The 22,887-nt window shown below is 38.9% G+C and overlaps 1 protein-coding gene across 2 annotated transcripts in view; it reads left to right on the top strand.

The window, feature by feature from the left end:
* Positions 1-16,596: 16,596 nt before the first annotated feature.
* XPO4 (exportin 4) overlaps positions 16,597-22,887 on the top strand; it is a 59,805-nt gene continuing 53,514 nt past the window's right edge. For both annotated transcript variants that reach the window (XM_039718486.1, XM_039718487.1), the window contains exons 1-3: positions 16,597-16,697; positions 20,205-20,346; positions 20,598-20,736. In XM_039718486.1, coding sequence (XP_039574420.1) covers positions 16,604-16,697; positions 20,205-20,346; positions 20,598-20,736 — 375 coding nt within the window. In that variant the 5' untranslated portion in view covers positions 16,597-16,603. The remainder of the gene's footprint in view (positions 16,698-20,204; positions 20,347-20,597; positions 20,737-22,887) is intronic.

Raw genomic sequence — 22,887 nt, forward strand, 5'->3', positions numbered from 1 at the left:
TACAGGATAAGAATAAAGAGAGCACGTTAGTAGAATCAGATTGTTTATACCATCAACCATGACAGTTTATATGGTTGGCTCTTCTTGACCTACCTTTTGTGGAGATTAGGCCTGTTGTGGTAGGTGTATGAAATTGCCAGGAAATAAACCCCCTTGCCTTCTAGCCAGTCCTCAGAGATCAGAGGGGCTGGGTACAGATAGGCTTAGTTTCTCATTTATAGCTACTTAGGCACTAAAGTTTGGTCATGTTGAATAAGAACTTTCATGGTTGTGGAGTCATGAACAGTCTGTTTTATTGAAGCAGAAGATTATAGATTCTTGCTAGATTGCAGATAACTGCACTAGATCTACAAAATATGAGTGCACAGCTCTGTTTACAAGTGTTCCCGGGTAAGCTCCAAGGCAGTGAGACACAAATATTACGACAGAGTTGTGCCTGCTTTGGGGAGAGGAGCAAACCCATTGACTTGTCTATTGAATGAGGTTGTATTGGTTGTATTCTTGTCCTTCCATAGTGGAGGACTTCAGATATTGATTTTATACTTCTTGGATAGATGGATGAATAACTGCAGTTAAAAATCATTGGCTGCCTATTGCTGCCATCATAGGTGTAGGGTGGGGGAAACGTCTGTTTTCTTATTTTCTTATTGGTAGTTGTGCTTTTAATATATAAACAAGGGGTGAATGAGGGTCTTTGGTTACCTTCATCAAACTTATGGCTGAAAAAGCACAGAAGTGTGGTACTTCAGTGTGCTCCTCCACACAGCTGAGGCAGCAGTGGTGGCCCTCTGACCTTCCCCAGGTCTTTACTGCCATCATTGTCTCCTCAGAGGAACAGATTAAACCAAGGCTTGTTGTGCACAGTGCAGGGCAGTGAGGCTGAGGGCTGGCACAGAGACCTGGGTGTTTCTGCACTTCACTGAGACAACATCAGGCTCTGGGGCCTCTGCTTCAGCCCAGGCAACATTCAGCTGTTAAGCCTTGCTCAAGCCCAGTGCAAGATGAGCAAGTGGCCTAGCTTGTGGTTTTGCTAAATCAGCCTCATCAATTCTCCACTATCTCACATCTTGACATAACCAGCCAGCCTGTTCTCCACGATGGCCATGACAATCCTTATTCCACAAGGAAGTTCAGTTTCTTGTTGCAATATGTCTTCATTGTGAGGCAATTTTTCAGACTGTGAAGCATGGCTCATTGTAAGGGTGGAAGGGAGAGATGGAGTAGCTCTGCTTTTGTTATGGCAGGTTGCCTGTTGGAAGAAGTCAGACAAATGAATCATTCCAATGCTGAGAAGATTTGTGAAAGTCCTCCAAGTTGTCACCCATGAAACAAGCAGGATGTGTGCTATATTATGGCTAGAATTGAGAAAATTTCTGCTCAGATGGGTTTTTTCTGGTGGGTGCCTGTAGCTGCTGATTTAGAGATGTCTGAAAAGTAAGGGTGATTCTTTTACTAGTGGACACTTTACATTATTTGAATTAGCAATTTCAAAAGCTTGAGGTGTTGTCATTGTTTTTTGCCCACAAATGTGGTCCATTTGCTTTTGGAATGCTTTTTTTTCTTAGTCTTTATACATACATATATACACACACACACATATATACATAAGCACATACATATATATATAAAAACCATACTTTCCTGAGTGTAATGGGGCTTACAAGTGTTTTTGGAAAAAAAACAATATAGTTCTTTGAGTGAAGCCTGCTGGTTCATAATTTAATTCATTCTTAAATTATGAGAAATAACTATAAAGTGTTCTGATTTTTTCTTCTATGGTATCCATTGTGATTTTGTATAATTCACTATCTTATTGCATTCTCCAGTCATCTCTTAGCTAACCTGAAGGGTCTTGTCATTTTGTCATCTGGGATATTCCCATACATCAGGTAATCCCTCTGCAATTTTTTAGATTTATGATACTGTTTTTGAAGGAACTGACCAGAATTCTGTGATGTAGGTACTTGAAGATTTTATATGGTTGTAAATTTTTTATATTCTTCTGTATTCCTTTCCTAATAGTGCTTAGCATTGTACTTTTCTTAATTGCTTCAGAGCAGCAAGGTGATGTTTTCAGAGAACTATACCCAAGCTGTTCAGATATTTTTTTGGAACAGTACTAAATAACTTAAGAGTCCATTGTATATATGTATAGTTTTTTCTTCTTTTGCTTAAGAGCTGGTATGTTTGGTGCATTTTACAGGGGCACAGTTCAGATTACAGCCTGGGAGATAAGTGTGCATGCAGTGTGCACCATGCTAGTGAAACTCTTAACTGGGAGCCAAGAGCAAATGTGCATGGAGCTTATCTGTACTAAAGTGAAGAGTTGAGATTAGAGAAGTGAGAACTGACAGAGATTATGATGTCTTTGAAAAGTAAACATTGTGTTTGATGAAATTAAAATCTAGTGAAATGGGATTACGCATGCTTAGAGTTTATTTACCCTGACTGTTTCACAGAGGGAGTATTTGTCTTTTTGAATCAATATGTTTCACACCCATTTGACATGTCACCATTGCATTGGCATATTTCTATATTTTGTTCTGAGTAATCAATGTAAATACTGTGTGCTTGCTTTTACATTCATCTGCTGGGGAGCTTCATTAGTCCATAACTCCATCTGGATTGTTCTTCTTCAGGCACTACCTACTGCTGTTTTCCCTTTAACCTTCTTCCTAAGAGTCTTATCGTTGTTATGCTAATCTGTGTTCATTAGTTAATTAACAGCTTTCCCTATGGAGAGGTGGAAGAAATCCTCTTGATTATTAAGTTGAGCTGATCCTGTCACAAGCAGATAAGTAAAATACTCCTTTTCATCAGCTTCTGACAGTGTTTTGATTCTAAAAAGTCTGTCTGAATTAGGTGTACATAAGATCTCTGCAATTTTGATGTGTAGTGGGGTGCATGAGTGGCATAAACCCACATATGTGCTGAGAGATGTGGTATACAAGGGAAGGTGTCAGACCTGAGCTGTAGGAGATGTTGGTCCTTTGGACTCTGAAGTCCAAAGCATCTTGTTGAACAGGGAGTACTTGTTAAGATAGGGATTTTCAGGAATGAAGGAAAATTGACAAGAGAATATACTTTAAATAGTCCCTCTTCTTCCTCTTTCCCATCTTCTAAAAAGGAAAACCCCAAACTTTCCTACCTCAGAGACATAACAATGAGTGGCTGCTGTACAGTGCTGTCTTTGGCTCTGCCAAATCGTAGGATAACAGTACACCCACCTGAGTGGTTGCATAGTGAGCTAGATTGGGTAGTGAATTCAGGGAGAAAAGTGTCTTTAATTAAAGTAATTTTCACTGTGTTACATTAGAGACAATTCTACGATCTTGACTGAGATGAGAGAGCTTGCCTATGCTCCTGGAAGAAATTTGGTTGAATCATGTTGTTAAACCACTTCGGAAGTAGCATATGCAATTCTCTTTTCAAATCAAGACTGATTTTTTTTTTAGTAGAAAAGACATTAAAAAGTTATTTAAGTTAATGTAGGAGCAAATGAATAATGGGTTTTGCTTTTGTTACTTTGTAAGTCAGATAAGTTGCTTTAGTGGTGCCTACCAAATTCAAAATTCAGAGCTACAAAAGTGAATATGAAGAAAGGCTAAAGGTATATAATGATTTGTGTTGAAATTATGAATTTCACTCTTTGTTGTCATTCAGGCCAGCTGTGTTTCGTGCAGCTGTGCAAAATGCTGGAGGCACAGCTGTGGTAGTGTTGGAAATATGCCTTATGCCAGGGTCTCTTGAAGGCTTTGTATAATTAATCTATGGCTGTGAAATCAGTGAAGTGCAGAAAGGTGTTTTGCCATGGAATTTTGCAGTTTATGATGGCTGTCTCTGGGATTTCAAAAGCCTTGGCTAAGGTGAAGAACATCTGCAGTCCCAGGCTTCTAAGTGTGACGTAGGCTATATTTTCACAGGAGCTTAAACCAGCCTAACACTGATGGCAGAAAAAAACCCATTACTTTTCTTTTTGCTGGATTGATTATCTGCTCGGTTAGTGAGCTGAACTGGCTGTCAGAAGGACTTGCCAGTTGCCCAAGCTAGCACAGGATAGTAAAGTGTGTCTAGGGGTAGAGAGGAATTAACATGGCTGGAAGGAATGGAAGATCTCCAAGCACCACAGCCTTGGAGTTCTGGAGAGGCAGCCCCTCTTCATTACTGTCAACTTAGACTAGGATCCTGTTGTAATTATGGAAAATAATAATACCAGCATCCTTCACAAATGTGTTTTGAAATCTGTTCATTTGAAGAGCTGCAGAAAAGCTGCGTGGTATTGCATTGGAGTGAGTGGTGTGTTCCTCAGCATTGTATTTCATGTTTTTTGGGAATGTATAATTTGATGGTTTTTAAGACACAAGGAAGTGATTGAGCCATGCTCTATCCCTTCTTCAGGCTGCTTTGGAAGGACCTTGAATTTTACTCATTCACATCACAAGTAAATATCCTGGCTGCATAAGTTTTTGCTCTAACAGTGTGTGAGGAAGGGCAGGGGCAGTTTACAGAATTCAAAAAATGTGTTGCAGCATCATTAGCACGGAGTGTGAAAATCCAGTTGCTGTGTGCACTCCAGAGGCTGGTGCATTGCATTGACTTGTGCCACAGAACATTTGTGGCTCTGGGACTTAAGCATTGGTCTGCATGAAAATAAGTGGTGCAACTGGATGACAACCAACACTCAATTGTACCTTCCTTTATTACTGTGAAGCAATGTTCCAGCTGTCATTAATTATGGCATTAGTGATGGCGTGCAAGCAGTATCAGATTTAATAAGTAGCAGAAACAATTGTACAAGCACAAACCACGCTGGCTCAAGCAGAACTGCCACCTGTGTCTTGTGGCAGCACAAGAGAAGTCATTTCTCTGTGCACTGCTTATCTGGGGACAGGTGGAATATATCCAAGCTGGTGATGTGGGGTTAAGTGTCATCCTCTCTCTCCCAGCATCTACATGTGTCACTTCTCTGCCTTGGGCAAGCAGCAAAGGCTCTTCTCCTTTTGATTATTTTGTTTGGTTCTGCAAATAGGTTGTCTTCAAGGTTTTGTTGTGAACTTCCTCAAAACTGATCTGCCACAGCCTGGTCTTGTATTGGTGGTCCTGGCATTCACATGGTCCCTTAAGTCAATTGCTCACTCATCTTTTGCCGTGACTTCACACAGTTGATGTTGGTGCTGGCAGACCCTGCCTGCCTGCTCTGGGTTTCATCTTACAGCTCACTTGGCTTCCTCTTGTGTTACACCCCTCACCTAAAAGCCACATTTTACACATTTGTCACTGGTAGGTTTTATGAGGGTATCTCCACAGCATCTCTATTTATATGTGTACACAGGAACTGGAGGTCCCCAAGTGGCAGCCTGTATCTCTGTTGCACAGGACTGCAGCCCTGTGGGGGGAAAGGAATATGTTCCCCCTGTGCAACTAGCTGCTGGTTTGATTCTAAGTGCCGTAAAGGTGAATTGTGTGTTGTTGAAGCCGTGGCTGAAAAGTATTACATTAACTTTCACTCATCTTAGGTGCAAAGAGAGCTTTGCGTTTTTTCTGCATCAACATTTTGTTTTGGTTTTTGTTTTGTTTTTCATCAAGGTCTTAACTGTTCACATTTAGTTTAGCTTTTTCATCTCTTGGGCCACTGGCATCTACTGTTTATTTTGCTAATAATGTTGCTGCTATTTGACTTCTCTTTCAACCGAAGTCTTAGTAGCTTCCCAGATGACTACATCTTGCATTGTTATTGAGGAAATGTGCAATAAGTTTACAAAACAGGCCCACTCCTTTCTGGTGACAAGAGTATGAATAGTGCTTTCCTCACCTGTCAACAGCAAGCACCAAAGCCCAAGCACAAAAACAAATGTGCTTCTTCCTGAGAGAATTAGGGCTGGTAAGCTGCAAGCCCTTTATTTTGTGAGGTTGTTTTAAGTGGGATTAGGAGCAGATGTTGGGTAGCTTCAGAATAATAATTGTTTAGTGGGGAATATATAAATATTAAATTCTAATATCAAGAGAAATAACTATTGTTTCTGGAACTAGTCCTCTGTTCATTTTACAGTAATATTCCCTCTAAGAGGGCTGAGAATAAAATATATGATTATGATAATTTTTTCAGTGGAGCCTGAATATGTGGAGCCCTTTGACTGTTCAGAACTTGAGATTTGGCTAATTTGTGCAGGTTTCTTAGTGTGAACTCAGGCACTCGCTTTAAGGGAGTCCTAAAAATTGCATCTTCTAAATGAAATCCCAAAACAATTCTGTAAGGATTGAAAAAACCCCAACTTTATCATAGAAAACTCACGTTTAGAAGAGCTTTTCTCAAAATATGTGTCATGTATCTGCTCTCCTGTGTATCAGGAGGATGAAGACAGAGATGTGTAACTTCTTCAGTGTCATGGTTCAGGCTGTATTTGCAAGAGTGGAACAAAGTGGTGAAACAAGGTAAAAGTAGAAAACATCTTACTGTGTCAAGTATGTACAATTCTAGATGGATTTTTGCTGTTTCCCAGTATGGGTAAACTGTGGAAGAACATTTTTCGAGGTGTGTTCAGTGAAAGTTTGTAAGTTTTCCTGGGTGTATGTGAAAGATGTTATTCTCTTCACAAAATTAATTTCAATTTCACAAATTCTCTTGGCTTTCTAATCTTCCACCTAATGCAGGCTATGAACTTCCTCCTCTGGCCTCTATTCTGCTCCTCTTTTTTGCTAAACCTTGATTTCTTGTCTGTACCTTGTATCTGTCTGTATCTTATTCTGTTTTCTTACATGATTCAAATATTGCACTTTGTTTGTGTTTGACTTGTGTCTGTAAGTTTTCGTTAGTGCCCTAACAGTTAAAAGCCATTAATAAAGGCAGGCATTTTAGGCCATGCCACTTTGAAAGTACAATAAACCAAAGGAGTTTTAAATTTAGATAAAATTTAAAACTTCCTTATCTTGCTTTTAATCAACTCTTACTAAATAACTATGATAGGACAAAATGCTTTTGACATTTCAGCTAGATTGATGGTGGAGGAAGTGTTAAACTCTGAATTTTGGCAGGGAAACTGGCTGCCCTGTGTGCTTGCCTTTCTTCATTAGCTTGGTGGGAGGAAATGCCTTTTTGATGGGAGTCAAAGTCTAAAACGCTCAGAAATAAAAATTTATCACTGTCTCAGTTTAAATATTTCATTTCTTGTGTTTTGGGGTCTGAGCTGCTTGGGGGTTACCTGTGTGATGTCTCACTCCACTGCACGTGCTCACTGTAGAAGGTTACATGCAAGTAAAAGTAATGCCACCCTTACAACAATGGGTGGTTATAGCTGTTCTTTCAGAAAGTATAGTTTGAAATTGGACAATAGGAAAAAAAAGATAGTGTGAGACACACTTCACACACACTATGAAAGTTTCTTTTGCAGAAGGAGAGCAGATGCTGAGTGTATTTGATGTGTAGTGAGCCTGATAAGTGGGTTGTATATTGTGTACATCTGAAGTTATGAACTTTGGAAAACAAGTATTGCAATCACCAGCGTTATGATCTCCTGTCTAGTAGAAGAGTGATCACTATGGTTCTTTCTTTATTTCAAACTTTCTATTGAAATTCACTGTGTACTATCCTGGCACAAGTGGTGTCTGTGCTGTCTTATAGGCACAGAAATGAGCAATGCAAAGGTGAGCCACTTGAATCTTATGATGGAGTTGCAGTCAGGATTTCAGAGGGTGTGGATAGGTTAGGATCTTATCTCTTGCTGGAGAACCAGGACCTGTCATGAGGATATCCACCCTTCAGTGAGGATTGTGGTGTGTGTTGGTGCTGGAACTCCTTTCCACTTATTACCCGTGTATCTTCCATGCCTCCTTGTGGCGAAGGAGAGAAGCAGCTGGAGTTGGTGGGAGCTGAGGGAGAAATTTGGTTCATTTCCACCAATTCTTTTCTTTATTGGTTCAGGGTAAGGAGGCCAAGCTCACTCCAGCTCCAGGCGATGGTCAGATTGCCAAACTGGCTATCATTCAGAATTTAAGACCAGCCACCACCAGTCCTGTGATACCTGAGGAGTAGCTAGAATGCATGGGGGGTTATTTTCTGCTGAATCTCCCATCTCCTAATAGGAAGATTTTGCTTTTACACAGATTTTGCTTTTACACAATGAAAGGAAACAGGAGAGCAGGGCTTGAGGCTTGAATGGAGTTGTGGAAATGGCACTTTGACTGTTTGTATCCTTTAGTAACATATTTTTAGTGTTCCTGTGCTACTACAGTCGTGATGTGCCATTTTTACTGAAGTTGGTTGATTTTATTTGTTAACATTAAATGCTTTGAAAAGGTTTGGATTTGGAACAATGAGGTTTTCTGTAACTTCTGTTCTGTGTAATTACGGTATTTTTCTTATCTTTGTTGTCTTGCATAGTGAGTGACACTTTCTGTCTTGATTGTGCTTTCTCTGGCATACATGGATTGACTTCTTGTTGCTTTGTTGAATCTTACTGACTTCAAGGGACCATGTGGATTTTCCCATTGCCATCAGTCAGTCAAATGTTTTAGAAAAGTTATTTTGCCAAACAGAACTGCAGGTCAGACCTCATTTGTGCTTTGAAATGTTAGAACAGTGAATGTAGAGATTAGAAAATAAATAAATAAATAACATTTAATTTAAGGGTCTGAACTGTAGCCTCATGTCAGGATTCATCTTCTCACTGTCAACAGCCAGACTACTGTATGGTAAATATCCATTACGGGATATTTCTCAGATTAGCTGTGTTGTGCACATAAATAAAGGGTAATTTCAGTGGTGAGCCTGTAATTGTCTATATTTGTGGATCAAATTGTTAGCAGAGAAGTAAAATCTCAGTAGTGTTTGTTGCTTGCCTTGGAGAGAAGTCTTATCTCAGAAAATGTTATTGACGGTAATGATTTACTTTGGCTCTTCATTCAATTAATATGTATATATATAGTATCTTATACAAGAACATTACTAAACTAAAATAGCCCTTATTACAAACCACAATATGTCTCCTGATTTACTTGGAAAAGACTTAATAACATAGTTCAGCTTCAAAATATAAAGCAAAAGTTGATGAGGAAAAAATGGTCTTTTTTCCCTATTGTTAAGTTTCTGCATGAAAGCAAGATGTGAGTGAGTAGGTGTGTAGGAGGCAATTCCTCCAGCAGTCACACATTTGTTCCAAATATATACTGAAAAATACTGGGCACTCTGGGGTTTAAATAATTCAAGTTATAATTACTTTTGGAGAAGACTTTTTTTTTTTTAAATCAGAGGAAGTTTTTGTTCAGAAAGTCTTAAATCTGTACCATGTTGTCTCTAGTGCAGTTCTGGTTGGGAGTTATTTATTGCATCTTTCTTATCTACCTCAAAATAATCTTGAGTATTCTTTGAATTGGAGGCTGAGTCGCTGCTGTAATTTAAATGATTATTCAAAATAGTAAGTGTAAAGGAAGTAATTGGAAAGTAGTTGGAGATGTTTTTTGTGCCAGCTGAGTTTTCTGTAGTAACTATTACTCAAAGCTAGGCAGTCGTGTTGTGACTGATCTGACTGGGACAGCAGAAGCTGTTGTTGTTATCAGCTGTCTTAAATTCTTTCTGGCCTTGTGCCCAAAGCTGGGATGTCTGATCTACTTGTAAAGCAGTTGCAGAGCTGAGCATCTTCATCTGGCCTGAACTGTTAGCTTGTGGCATCTGCTTCATGAGAGAACAAGACATCCTTTCATCATTAGGTATCAGTGTCTGCTAGACAAGTAGGGTGAATATCTAAGAACAAAAGTGTGGCTAATTGTCCGGTTCTCTGTGCCTGACCTCCACATTTAATCTCTTTGATTAGCTACTTTAACTTAAAGACAAGTGACAGTTTTTGAGTGTGCTGTGATATATTCCTTTGAATTGGAGGCTGAGTCGCTGTAATTTAAATGATTATTCAAAATAGTAAGTGTAAAGGAAGTAATTGGAAAGTAGTTGGAGATGTTTTTTGTGCCAGCTGAGTTTTCTGTAGTAACTATTACTCAAAGCTAGGCAGTCGTGTTGTGACTGATCTGACTGGGACAGCAGAAGCTGTTGTTGTTATCAGTTGTCTTAAATTCTTTCTGGCCTTGTGCCCAAAGCTGGGATGTCTGATCTACTTGTAAAGCAGTTGCAGAGCTGAGCATCTTCATCTGGCCTGAACTGTTAGCTTGTGGCATCTGCTTCATGAGAGAACAAGACATCCTTGCATCATTAGGTATCAGTGTCTGCTAGACAAGTAGGGTGAATATCTAAGAACAAAAGTGTGGCTAATTGTCCGGTTCTCTGTGCCTGACCTCCACATTTAATCTCTTTGATTAGCTACTTTAACTTAAAGACAAGTGACAGTTTTTGAGTGTGCTGTGATATATTGTAGGGGAAAAAAGCTTATTTGAAACACTTGAAAAGTGTTACTGCTAAAATTGGAATGGAAACTTGTTACGGCTCGACTTCACAGAAGTCAGGGTAATTCAGTCTTGGGGCATGTTGCCTGGTATGACTTTGGTAGAGTTCAACTTGGAAATCTCCTTATTCTGAGTCTGATTATTTTGTATAAATTGCTTATACAGTGGAACTATTTTGGGGACTAATTACTTCAAGGTATTTTTGTTATTTAAGATATAGAAATCTGGTTTTAGTGGGTTTTGATCATCTTAGTAGAGGAGCACATTGATTTCAAATTGACTGGCTTTTGATTATTTAGTTACATGGCTGGAATAATATATTTAGCTGTCCTAAATGCAGTATGTGTACTAGTTAAAAATTATTACTTGCCCCCATGTTGTTTCTCCCTTTTTTTCTCTTTCTCCTTCTATTTTTTGCCTGTACTCCTCAGCTATGTTATCACCATCACATGGTGTTCCCCTGCACATGGTTCTCAAGTTCACTCATGATCTTTCTCCTTTGCATATGCCTCACTATTACTTGGCTTCCTTGCCTGCTGGGACATGTTGGCAAACCATCTGGGCTTCCTTTATTCCCTGCTTTTCTGAGCGTGTCTTGCCTGATGGTGGCTGTCAGCAAAGTCCAGACCCAGCAGTGCCATTGCCATCTGTGGTGGCTTTTGCTCATCCTTGTATATTGACAGAGTTCTGTTTCCCAAGCTCTTCCCCCTGGGTTTCCCAGGCTCTCTGCAGCACAGAGCCTAGACACCATTCTGAAGAACAAGAATGTCTTGGACCTGGGTTTTCATAAGCCAAGAGTGGCCCACAGACCAGAGTTTGGGGACAGTTTTGTTGTGCCTTTTGACTGCAAAAAAGGCATAATTCTCCTACACATTTGGGAAGCTCAGTTGGAGAGTTTGCAGTGAATTTTATGAAGTCACACTTCAGTAGAAGTAGCAGATTTTTGTTTCTGCTCTTGTCAAGTTTGTAAGGTACTTCACTTGCAGACATCAACATTGCCCTTGGCAGGAAGGGCTCCTACTTGGCTTTAGTACTAACAGGTACAAGCAATCCTTTTTTTTTTTTTTTTTTTAACCAAGAAAATTATCTTAGTAGGCATGTTTGACTTTCCATAATCCTCCTAGTGTTTAGGCTGTGCTGTTCAGAGGAGACATTTTGGTAGGTGGGAATACTGTGGGTGTCAGCTTAAAACACTCCAGTGTACTCTCTCTGTGTTCTCCCAAGCAGTGCAGTCTGGAGGAGTGCGTGAGTGTTCTTTGTGACATGCTAGTTTGCAGATTTCCCCCAGTGTAATTGTAGGAAGATGCTGACTTTCATTGTATTTAGTGCTGTCTTGCCATAGCAAAAATGAAAAATAAAATCTTGTCTTAGCATTTTTTTTTCCTGCAAGGAATGAATGCTGCTCACTCCATCCTTTCTTGTGTTTATATTTGATCATGGCCAGGATTTTGCTTAGCAAAACTTTGATGCAGAAGTACCAATGCAAGGTGGTTAACTAATATTTAAATAAAAAACTACTCTACTATTGATTTTCATAATAATGTTGTCACTTGAATGGTAGAAGTTGTTACTTTTAAGATACTATCAGTGTCTTAAGTGAGCAGTAAGTAAAATATTCTCTGGAATCTGCATTGATATTAGAAGAAACTACTAAACAATCAACTTCAACAAGGTGTTGAAGGTATTGAAGAGGTCGAGGTTCATAGTCAGAAGCCAATTCAGTCTTTTTTTATTGGCCTTGTAAGAAGGTAGAAATTTTTTACAGTGAGGGTGGTGAAGCACTGGCACTTGTTGCCCAGAGAAGTGGATGCCCCATCCCTGGAAATGTTGAATGCCAAATTGGATGGGGCTGAGTACCCTGGTTGGGTGGAAGGTGGAAGTGTCTCTGCCCATGGTGGGGGGTTGGACTAGATGGCCTTTCAACTTTCAATAGTCCCTTCCAACTATTATGTGACTCTGCAATTCTATTCTGTGATGTAAAACCACTAAGAAAATAATGTAACTTCTAATATATGATCAAAAAAGTTGTATTTTGTACATCTGTGATGATTGACATGAAACTGCTTGAACAGAATCACTTGGAAGGGTAGAATTTGATGCTTTTTTTTTTTAAAGCAAAAGGTGTTTTCAGATCAGAGGAAGGAGCTAAAAAAGCATACTTCTAATGTCTGGTGTTTCTTCTTCAGCCAGTTAGTGGCAAATGCAGGGTGACTTCAGCTTTAGTCTTAATGAATGTCTTGTATTTGCAATGTGTTTGCTTCCTTTCTATCTATTTGTATCTATTGCTTCAACTTCTTGGCACTTTCCATCCTGGCAAGTAAGTCATAATTACACTGTGTTTTTAAAACATGTGTTACTGAGGTAGGAAATGCTTGTGTAAAGCAGATGTTTCTGAATACGTGTGTGTAGGTTCAGTTCCTCTGTATACATTTAACTACTTCTATTATAATATTTTTAAAAATCCCAAAGCTCTTATTCTTCCCACATGTACATCAACATGATGTTTCCTAGTTATGTGTGTACTTTCCATGGCGGTTGGTCTCCCATCTTCTGCAGTTACATTGCTTTCTTAGGAGTTGTCCAGGCTTTCAGGTAAGTTTAGCGGTCTTGCAAGTGTTAGTGCTAGTTTGCTACAGTGTTTCTAGTCTTGTCTTTTTTTCTGTTTCCTTTTTCTTTGAGTGGATAGCTGCCATTTGAAACAGTAGTCCTGCTGGATCCTTTTTGTGGGCACTGCTGCTTCTGGTCCTTTTCTGTATCCAGACAGCTTTGGTAGTTGAAAGGTTGTAATTTTATTTATAATGCTGTGCCACGTGGGAAATCTCTTCTTATGGGGCAGTAGCTTGTTATGCTAAAATAAGAAAGATGATCATTGTTCAGGAGAAGTTTTTATAGGTAATTTGCAGGACAAAAAAGAGAACAGATGGTTAGAGGTAAAGTCAGACAGTACAGAAAGCAAAGTCATGTAGCTGCAAATGGTTTCAGTATGCCAAAAGAACTTGCTTGTTACCTTACTGTGTTTTAATTCTTTGTAAGCTGGATAGTAGAGAAGAGCTCGAAGGAGACAATTAGAACAGTGCATGGGCGTATGTGCTCTAGGGGACCTTCCAAACATGATGAATACTTTGGGTATGTTTCTAACCCTGTTGTGCCAAAGAGGTGCTGGGCACCAGGGTACAGGGCTCTAGGGCTCCCTGAGCCAGTGTTCTTATAATGTGAAATTTGCATAGAATATGTATATGCTGGCCTTTTCTTTAAAGCAAAAACTAGCTGGACTTTACTTTCATTGTACAGATAAATATTGTCTGAATGAAGTGAAGGCATTAGACTGTGAGCTTTAAGCTCCCTCTGGTGGCTTTACAGTTCAAACCTTAACTGTTGCACTTGTCTGCTCCAGACGGTTTTGAGAGTTGAGGTTTGTAATGTATTATTTATTGTAATTTTAAAAATTAATACAGGAATATGATGTGCCGTATGCCTTTCCAAGGTGTCAAATGTCTTCTGTAACTGGACTTCAGAGAAGTAGAAGAGCTTTAATAATATAAAACAAGACATCTACTTTCTAGTTGTTATAAGCATAAAGGAAGTATTTCCCATTAAATTCCTCTGGTTGTTTTTTTAGTGGTGCCATATTTTGCAGCTAATATCCCTGAAAGTGCCCTTAAGTATTACAGGACTGTGAAAATGGATAGGTCTATGTATGGCAAACTTTAATATAATGTGTTAATGCAAAATTAGTTGGATCAGATAGCCCTGATTTAGTCTTCTTGCTCTAAGGATGTGACTATAAATGACCCTGGGCTTGCAAAATGTTATGCTTTGTCACACCCAAAGGATTTGTTCTAACATGGCTATAATTAGTGAGGCTTCGTGAGACTGCAGAGCTGTGAGCTGCAAGGTCAGTAGTTTTGAAAGGGAAATGTCAATCCACTCCTTTTCTCCCCATCATTGCACTGGCTCTGGCACTTGTCTGGCTTTTTGATGCTTATTAGAGTAACAAATGTTCCTACCCCTTGCCCCTGGATTTCCCCTTTATCCTCTTTTTCTTTTGTGGACTAGTCGATAGAAAGGATCATGCAAGGAGGTAACAAGACCATGCAGGTGGAACCAAGAAAGGAGTAGGAGGACCTCCCTTTTTTGCAGCAGAAATTTATTTTAATAAGTCACGTGTCTCAGGAAATTTGATTCTTAGTTCTCATGAAATATCATTGGGCAGAGCTGCATGTTCTTTGAGACTTAAAACTATTGCCAGGCATTGCACAGCAACAAAGACTGTAGATTAAATGCACTTAAATGATAACTGGTGCTGGAAAAGAGCAGGCTATCACCACCCAGTATTGTCCCATACTGTGTTGGTTTAGGGTTTTGTGTTGCGTTATGGTGAGCCAGACTGGGGAACTGATCCAGATGAAAAAATCTGGGATGATTTTTGGTGATCACTTCCCCAGTCTGGTTCTCTGTGCATTTGCACAAATGCTTGCCCATATCGGGGTGGGGGGGGGCATGGGAACTGCCTTTTCTTCTGTTGGTTTGATTTATTTGCCACAGCTCTGACTGAAGTGTGTATCAAGCTGTTGCTGTGTAGGTCATTGTCCCCAGTCTGGTTCTCTGTGCATTTGTACAAATGCTTGCCCATATGGGGGGGGGGATGGGAACTGCCTTTTCTTCTGTTGGTTTGATTTATTTGCCACAGCTCTGACTGAAGTGTGTATCAAGCTGTTGCTGTGTAGGTCATTCCTGCATGTTTGATAACCTGCTGCAAGTATCCTTCTGGCATTCTGTACAGCTGGTTCTATTGCAGTGAATGTAGCTGGAGTCCATGCAGAGGAGGATGGTCCTTCACACTGCAGAAAACACAAACAGCTGTTCCCATTAGGAACAGCTCTTGCTGCATGCAGGAGACTTGGGGTTACATCACAGAAATACCTGTTAAAGCAGATTTCTTGTGGTTTATTTACTGGAAAATTTTTCACTTATGTTAAAAGCATTGCGCTTGATGCTTTTATTCCTAAAGCAGTGGACATAAACCATGACTGAATGATAGGTGGCACACATGGTCTTCTCAAACTGCTAGGGACAGGACTGGAATGTGGAGTTTGGAAGTTCAGCTGAAGTTCAGTAACGTACACTGTCACCTTGATCCTGCTCTGCAGTTTGGATGTGATCTTCCTGCATGTATGCATGTTCCTTTCTCAAAGGTTGGCATCAGTTTTGCTTACCCTGTTTGTGGTATCAATCCCCTGCAAGAGTATCTCATGCCATGTGCAGTTCAGATAAATCCCAAAAAGCAGAAGTCAGAGTATATTAGTGACAGAAGAGGAGAGCAGTGTGGTGCTGTGAGCTGCTGATACTTTCTGCATGGCTGTTTTTACCTTGTAGGGCATTGTGGGGTGTTGGGGTTGTGCAGTGAGGTGAGGCTGCAGCACAGGCATCATCTGTGCTCCGTAGGCATCTCACAGGAGTCCAGGTTATTGCCTGGTTTCCTGCTTTACCTTGAGCTGATGCTCAGGTAGAAACCTCCCTGGAGCTGGCTTTCAACAGAAGAAGAGCAGTGTTACCTGAGCAGCCAAGGTGCCCAGGATGTAATGGGGTGGGTGTATATAGGGATGGGTGTAAGCTGAGGAACCACCATAGCCATTCCCAAATGGGCTTACTTATCTCTTCAATCACACCAGTCCTCAGGATGACAATTTTAATATTAAACACTAGAGGGTAGTATGTTCCTGCTATATACTTTATTTTAGAACATATCTGTAGTGATTTTTAAATCCCGTGATTTATTGTACAACTACATGTTTTAAAACAAATGCAGAACTAAAGAAAAAACAGTGCTTTGCTTCCAGGACTGTGAGCATGCTTAGCAGCATTTAGTGATGTGCAATGGTGTTTTTGGTCTGAGTAGAAAAAGAATTGGATTGAATTTGGATCTGACATCTGACTTTCTTCAGAAACATTGTTAGGAAACTATACTTAAATTATCCACACACTGCCTGATACCTTGATATTCGCACCTATGTGCATGCAGTGTAAATACAGAGTGGTATATAAGAAGAGGTAATGCCTGAAAGCAAGCAGTTTTGCCAAGAGATACTGGCTTTTGGTGTTTAACAAGGCAAACATTTATGTGTTTGACATTCATGACATTGACATGACATTGTTTTTAGTATATTTTTGATCGGTGCTTGAATAACTTTTTTTTTTCTTTCAGGCACCACCTTCCATGGTCAACAATGAACAACGCCAACATGCTGAGCACATATTCTTATCATTTAGAAAATCAAAATCACCATTTGCTGTCTGCAAACATATTTTGGGTAAGTTTCAATAAATGAATTTAGGTGTGTACATTCTGTTATAACTGGAACTGTGCTGTTCTTTTGCAGCTGGGACTATGAACATCAGTTTGGATTTTAATGAGGGATACTTTTTGATGGAGGCTGAAGCCTATTACTGTCCTTTTTTATTTTATTTCTGTCAGTTTCAAAGCTGTAAGGTGTAACTTTGTGTAGCTAAGTTCCTAAACTGATTTAATAGATTTCCTCTGCAACATTATTGTAATACTGTCTAATCTGTGCAGCTTGTGCAGCTGCCAGTAGTGTGGTTGCTTGGCTTTGTGCTTGCTTCCCATTAAATCAGCCAACGATGCAATTTTATGCACTTCCACCAGATTTTGCATTGGTACTGAAATGAGAATTTATTTCTAGTTGAACAACTTAGTTGCTGTTGTCAGCCCAGCTGGAGGAAAAGAGGAAAAAGCTAAAAAAGCATCTGTCCACCTGGTAGAAGCAAGACAGTATTGATTTGAAATTTTGTGTGATTATACCTGTGGAGAAAGGAAAGAGGCAGATACCACCCTTCATCAGAAATTTCTTTGATTTTAGTGGAAGCATTCTAAATGTGGTTTGGTAGCTATTTATAAAAGAGAAATGTTTTTACATGTCCTATAGAGACTTATTAGAGTTTGGCAGCTAGATCTGAAAATTACAGGAGCAGTAAAGATGTAAGATTGCTACTCAGCACTGTAGTAATGACTAGAAGTGAGTGCTGGGGACAGGTGAGGTGGAATTTCAATGAAAATTGACTCTGAGACCTGACAGGAGAAACCTCAAAGTTTGAACAAAAGAACACATGCCAAAACCACAAAAAGCAACTGTTCTTTTAAAGAATTTGCCAGAATGAACAGAGAAATATTATAATTATGTTGAAAATATTCTTTTCATATGTAATTCATTCTGCAGTATTTTTTAACAGTTATAAATTTACTGGATTAGAGACTTTGAATTCATTAACATTATGATGTCAGTATTGCAGATCTACTGCTATGTTACACTGTGATATAAATTCCAGGATGTGCTTCCTTTCCTGCACCCATTCCACACCAAAATTTTTCTCTACAAATGAGGCTCTTGTGGGTTTAGTATATTATAGAAATACTTAATCTGGTTTAGAAAACTGTAAAACTTTTGCAGTTTTTGCTTGATGGGTCAGCAAAATTGATGCTTCTTGTTTTTGTATTGATTTTTAGAGAAAATAAGGTGGGCAAAAACATCCTTAAATAAATTTGTTTGCAGACCATTTGGGTCTAAGGATGCATTCATCATCAATCAGAAATAAATAATGAAATCTCATGAAATCTTGAATGTGGCTGGTTGAATAGAATATGATGCTGATTTTCATACTTTTTGGATGTCTAGATATATTACATCCTTAAACTGTTCATATGCTACCACCATTGAAAATCCAGCATGTTTCCACGTGGGACAGGTTTTTCATGGGAATGTAGGCAGTTATGATGCTGAGACCTGGAACTTAGAGACTTCAAAACTTTGTGCTGTCCTCAGTAAGTATCTGTACAGTATGGACAGAAAGAGCAGCTAGTTAAGATTTGGGAGTTGAGGAAGAAGAGGCAAGGATTGTGAAATCAGGAACCAAGAAGGAAAACAAGCTGTTCATGATGAAAAATAAAAGACTTGAGGTGTACTGAAGGGATGTGTGCAGGGAAGATGTGCTGGAACCAGAGGACTGAGTAGATGGTTTTTAAAAGAAACAAGAAAAAAATGGTCAAGACAGGAGCTGGAATGGAGGTAGAGAGACATAAGAAGGATGAGGTCATTCATGGAAAGAAGAGTGTAGGAATGACACAGGGTGAATAATGGAGAAGGTGAGCCTATGGGAAAGGAGAACAGCCATTACTATGTTGTTGTTTAGAAACCTGGGGTTGAAGCCAGGAAACAAAAGGCACTGTGTTCTGCTGTAAGGTTATAACTGTCCAGTGCCCTGGCAAAACTTGTCCTTCCTTTCTTTAGTAAGTCCTGTGGCGGATGGTGCTGCTCTGGCTGATCACAGGCTTGCACCGGGGGCTGCAGCTCTGTGTCAGCGATCGCAATTGTGCGGCTGTGGGACTTGGCGCGAAGGGGAAACTCTGTCCTTTTCTAATTACATTCTCTTTCTTTGTGTGCCTGTGAGCTTTGTACAGCTACAAAAGCTGAAGGCCCAAGGTAACAAGTGCCAGAATTAAAATTCCCTCAATTTGTTTTTATATGTGTTAGACATACACATTAATCTTTTACTTAAGTGGCTTCTTAGTTTTCCAAATTAAGCTAAGTAGATTTAAACGTGGTTTATTTTTGTTTAAGCATGTTTACCTCTGTGGGTTTAGATTTGGAGCCTGATTAAATTACTTTAAAATATTTTAGCATATTAACTGCTATCTTTGATATAGAACGTGGATATAAAGGACATTTATATTATAAACTTTTGTGTATGTAATTGGGGCAAGGAAGTTTGTTTTGTAGTAATTTAAAGCCCTTCATCTTATGATTGAGGTTTTTTCAAACACAGTTTTTCTAGTCCTGGCAGGCTAACCACTATAGCTCAAACTCTGCTTCTTGTTCATGAATTTCGTTTAATATTTTATGCTTTTGCCACCCTGTGGCTGCACCCTTTCTGAAAATTCTTTATGCAGAGCTCAGAATGTTATGAAACTGGCTTCTGAGATATTACCTGCTGTTTCCAAGTTAAATTTTTTAAAAGCAAAGGGACAACAACAAAAAACATCTCTGTAGCTTTCTAGCATCATAGAAATTTTATTCATATTCTGGCATTTCTCTTTAAATTGTATTTTGTAATCATCCAAACTGTTAACCTTTCTCCCTAATATACTTTTATACTTTCCTTAGCGCATCTGTATATGTAGTAATCCTATATTCAGATAATAATGGCAAAGGATTCTCATACTGTGGTCAGAAATTACATTTTAGTTAACTCATAATAAATCTGGAATCTTGAACATGAAGTAGAACACTTTAAAAGCACCAGGTTGTAAATTTTTTTGCTTGGATAATTAAGCACTAATGTTACTTTCAATTTGCTTCTTTTTATTACCCATTAAATAAATGTACTTTTATGCACTATTTGTTTTTTCAAAGGCAAACACAGAAATTTCTAGCTTTGACATTACAGGCTTAATCTTTAAACCTGTAAGATTAATCACTTTTATTAATTAATCTATTTGAACTAAATCTGTCATCTTGTTTATTTTATTCCCCCATTGTGTTAGCATTCTTATTCTGTTCTTTGAATCAGCTTCCTAGCACAGACAACTTTCCCCATGGTCATTGACTTGAGTAATACCAGACAATTTGATAATTGGGTTATTGATTATTTCTCCCCCTTTTGAGTTGTAAATTCCTTCTGTTTTCATAGCAACAATATTCTGTTTAGTAATAAATAATAGTAAGTTCCTTTTTTGTTTGTTAGAAACACATTCAAGCTGAATACATGTCTTCTAATACTCAAGTTGTGTTTGTTTTTTCCCACAGAAACTAGTAAAGTGGACTATGTCCTTTTCCAAGCTGCTACAGCGATAATGGAAGCAGTTGTAAGAGAATGGATTCTCTTGGAAAAAGCTAGCATTGAGTCACTGCGAACATTCCTTCTAACCTATGTCTTACAAAGGCCTAAGTAAGTATAGACAACACACCTCTGGACATTTAGGATTCTGCATAAAATCTGGGCTATCATTTTCTTTCCCCTAGCAAGCAGTGCCAAGATAATTTTGAGAAGAATTTATCTTCTAGTCTTAGCCATTAACTTCTGTCAGCTTTCCCTTATGAATTCACACAAGATATTTGAAAAAGAAATGTATTTGAAATTTTATTGAGCATCAGTGTCCAGAATAAATTGCAATTATATTTGTGCAATGTTGTTTACAGCCTTCAAAAGTATGTTCGGGAGCAGATTTTATTAGCAGTAGCGGTGATAGTGAAACGGGGATCATTAGACAAATCAATCGACTGCAAAAGCATTTTTCATGAAGTCAGCCAGCTGATCAGCAGTGGTAACCCCACTGTGGTAAGTACTTCATTTTTTTCCTTCAAAAGTTAAGCAGTCTGTATCAGAAGCTTACGTTATATACTTAGTAGCTATAAAATGTTTTATACTTTGCTTATACATTTAGTCATTAAGTTGGTAACTATCCAGTCATTTACCAAATTGGAGACTTTTTTCATGTTTTGGGACTAGGGGTAGTATGTGTATACATACTTTGGTATACAAGGAGATCATCTTTTTAGGGAATGTTTTTCTGAATAGCTGCTTTAAGTGCCATAGTTGTGGGTTGGTGCTTTGTTTTGGGTTTTTTTTGCGTGTTTTTAAAAAATTATTATTTGTTTGTTTTATTTCATCTAGTAGCAAGATCTAAAACAGATCTTCCATTAGCTGGGAGGTTCTTTGCACACTCTGTTCCCCTTTCATCTGTGCAGTGCTGCACTCTGCTGCGGCTCAGCTGTCGAAATGGACTGCGAGCAGGAGGCATAGGCCCTGCTGTTCTTTGGGAGACAGTAGGTGGAGAGAAAGGGTTGTGAGGAAGTAAAACGTGGAATGGAAATACAAAACTTATTCTTGATTTAATGTCATACTACTAGGGGTAAGTGTTACCTTCGATACTGAGCTCAAAGTGGAAACAAGGTGTCCAATATCTATCTATGCATTTAGTGAAATTCCGTTTGCTATGCCAGGGGATAAGTTTAGAATAGGTCATAATAGAGGCATGTAACTAGAGCTCAAAGAGAGGTGATTTTTTCTCCTACCAGATGAAAATCAAAGAGTATGTAGATTCCATGTTGAAACTTTAACTGAAGCTTTTCTCCAAAAAAAACCTTAAGAGAACTGGCTCATGACACTGCTGAGCATTTAGAGCAGCAGTTGTACTAGATAGATGGGAGTGGCAAATGTTTAACTCTGAAAATTCAATCAAAGTGTACTAGAAGTAATCCAGCTCATGTCATGGTCCTAAAAATAGTGCGTCACCTCTGAGCAACAAGTAATACCGCTCCAGGGTATGGAAATTTCATTTAGTCTCGTAAAACTTAATTTCACAGTTATTTACCTTAAGGAAACTGTTTCAGCCTTTTAATTCTGCATAATTTGGTAGAAATGGGTATTTGTTAAGAAGAACTGAGTTAATGCTTTTTTCCAGGAAATATAGCCTAGTTATTACAATGGAGTTGCAGCTGAGGTTTTCGAGTTTTATGCTCAACACTGTGTATGCTCATGTAGTTTGTAGGCTCTTTGCATAAAGCTACAAAAGTGACGTAAATAGAAACGTGGACTTTGAGCTAAGGAATGCACAGTCCAGCTTGTGCATTTGTATTCTGTGCGTGCACTGTCCACAGATACCCTGCACTGACCACAGCATACAGCAAGCTAAGACTGCCTGCTCCAAGCATATCATCCTGGGCATGCTGCAGAGCAGAGCACGTTGCAGAGGAGCTCTGGCTGGGGGAAGGGGTGCTCTTCTCCAAGTTCAGCTCACTGCCAAATTGAACTCAGTTTTTCATTTCCCTTTATTTAATTTTCTCTTTATTTCCTTCTCTTCACGAGTATGAATTTCTCCACACTTTTTCCAAAATATTTGAGCTCAAGTTCTAAGGATGATATTGAAAATGTCTAGGATGTGTAATGATGTTTTCTGTTCTGGTGTGCTAACAAGACTTACTAGCAAAAAAAAAAAAAAAAAAAGACACATGATGCTGCTGAAAGGTCTTTTCTCTATGGCACAGTGGTTGTCTTTTGCAAACTGATTATAAGCACATGCTACCATGTATATGTGATGGTTTATATTATAAACTAGTTCTCATTCACAAAAATGTTCTCATAATCTTCTAAGACTTAGCTGTAGGAGAGTTCTGCAGCTAAGTCTTAGAAGATTGCAAGAACATTTTTGAGAGACTCTGGTTCTGGCACCCAGGTTGCATGTGCAATAATAAGCAGTAATAAAATGGCGTTTCAGCATGCTACCTGCCAAAACTGCTTTCTGAAGGGAGTCAGGGCATGCCTCTTGTATAAATATGTAACAACTTTGAAAGGTTGATCCATCTTTACTTTACAAGAATAATGTAGGTACTTAACCTTTTCCATTCCCTGCAGCCCTCCACCCAATTTCTGTCAGATGTCTGTACTAACTTTGTGATCATCAGCCAGTCCTGCTCCATGAAATCCTTG

This window comes from Passer montanus, unplaced genomic scaffold, assembly GCF_014805655.1.
Source record: "Passer montanus isolate IOZ18808 unplaced genomic scaffold, ASM1480565v1 scaffold4, whole genome shotgun sequence".
Classification (NCBI taxonomy): Eukaryota; Metazoa; Chordata; class Aves; order Passeriformes; family Passeridae; genus Passer; species Passer montanus.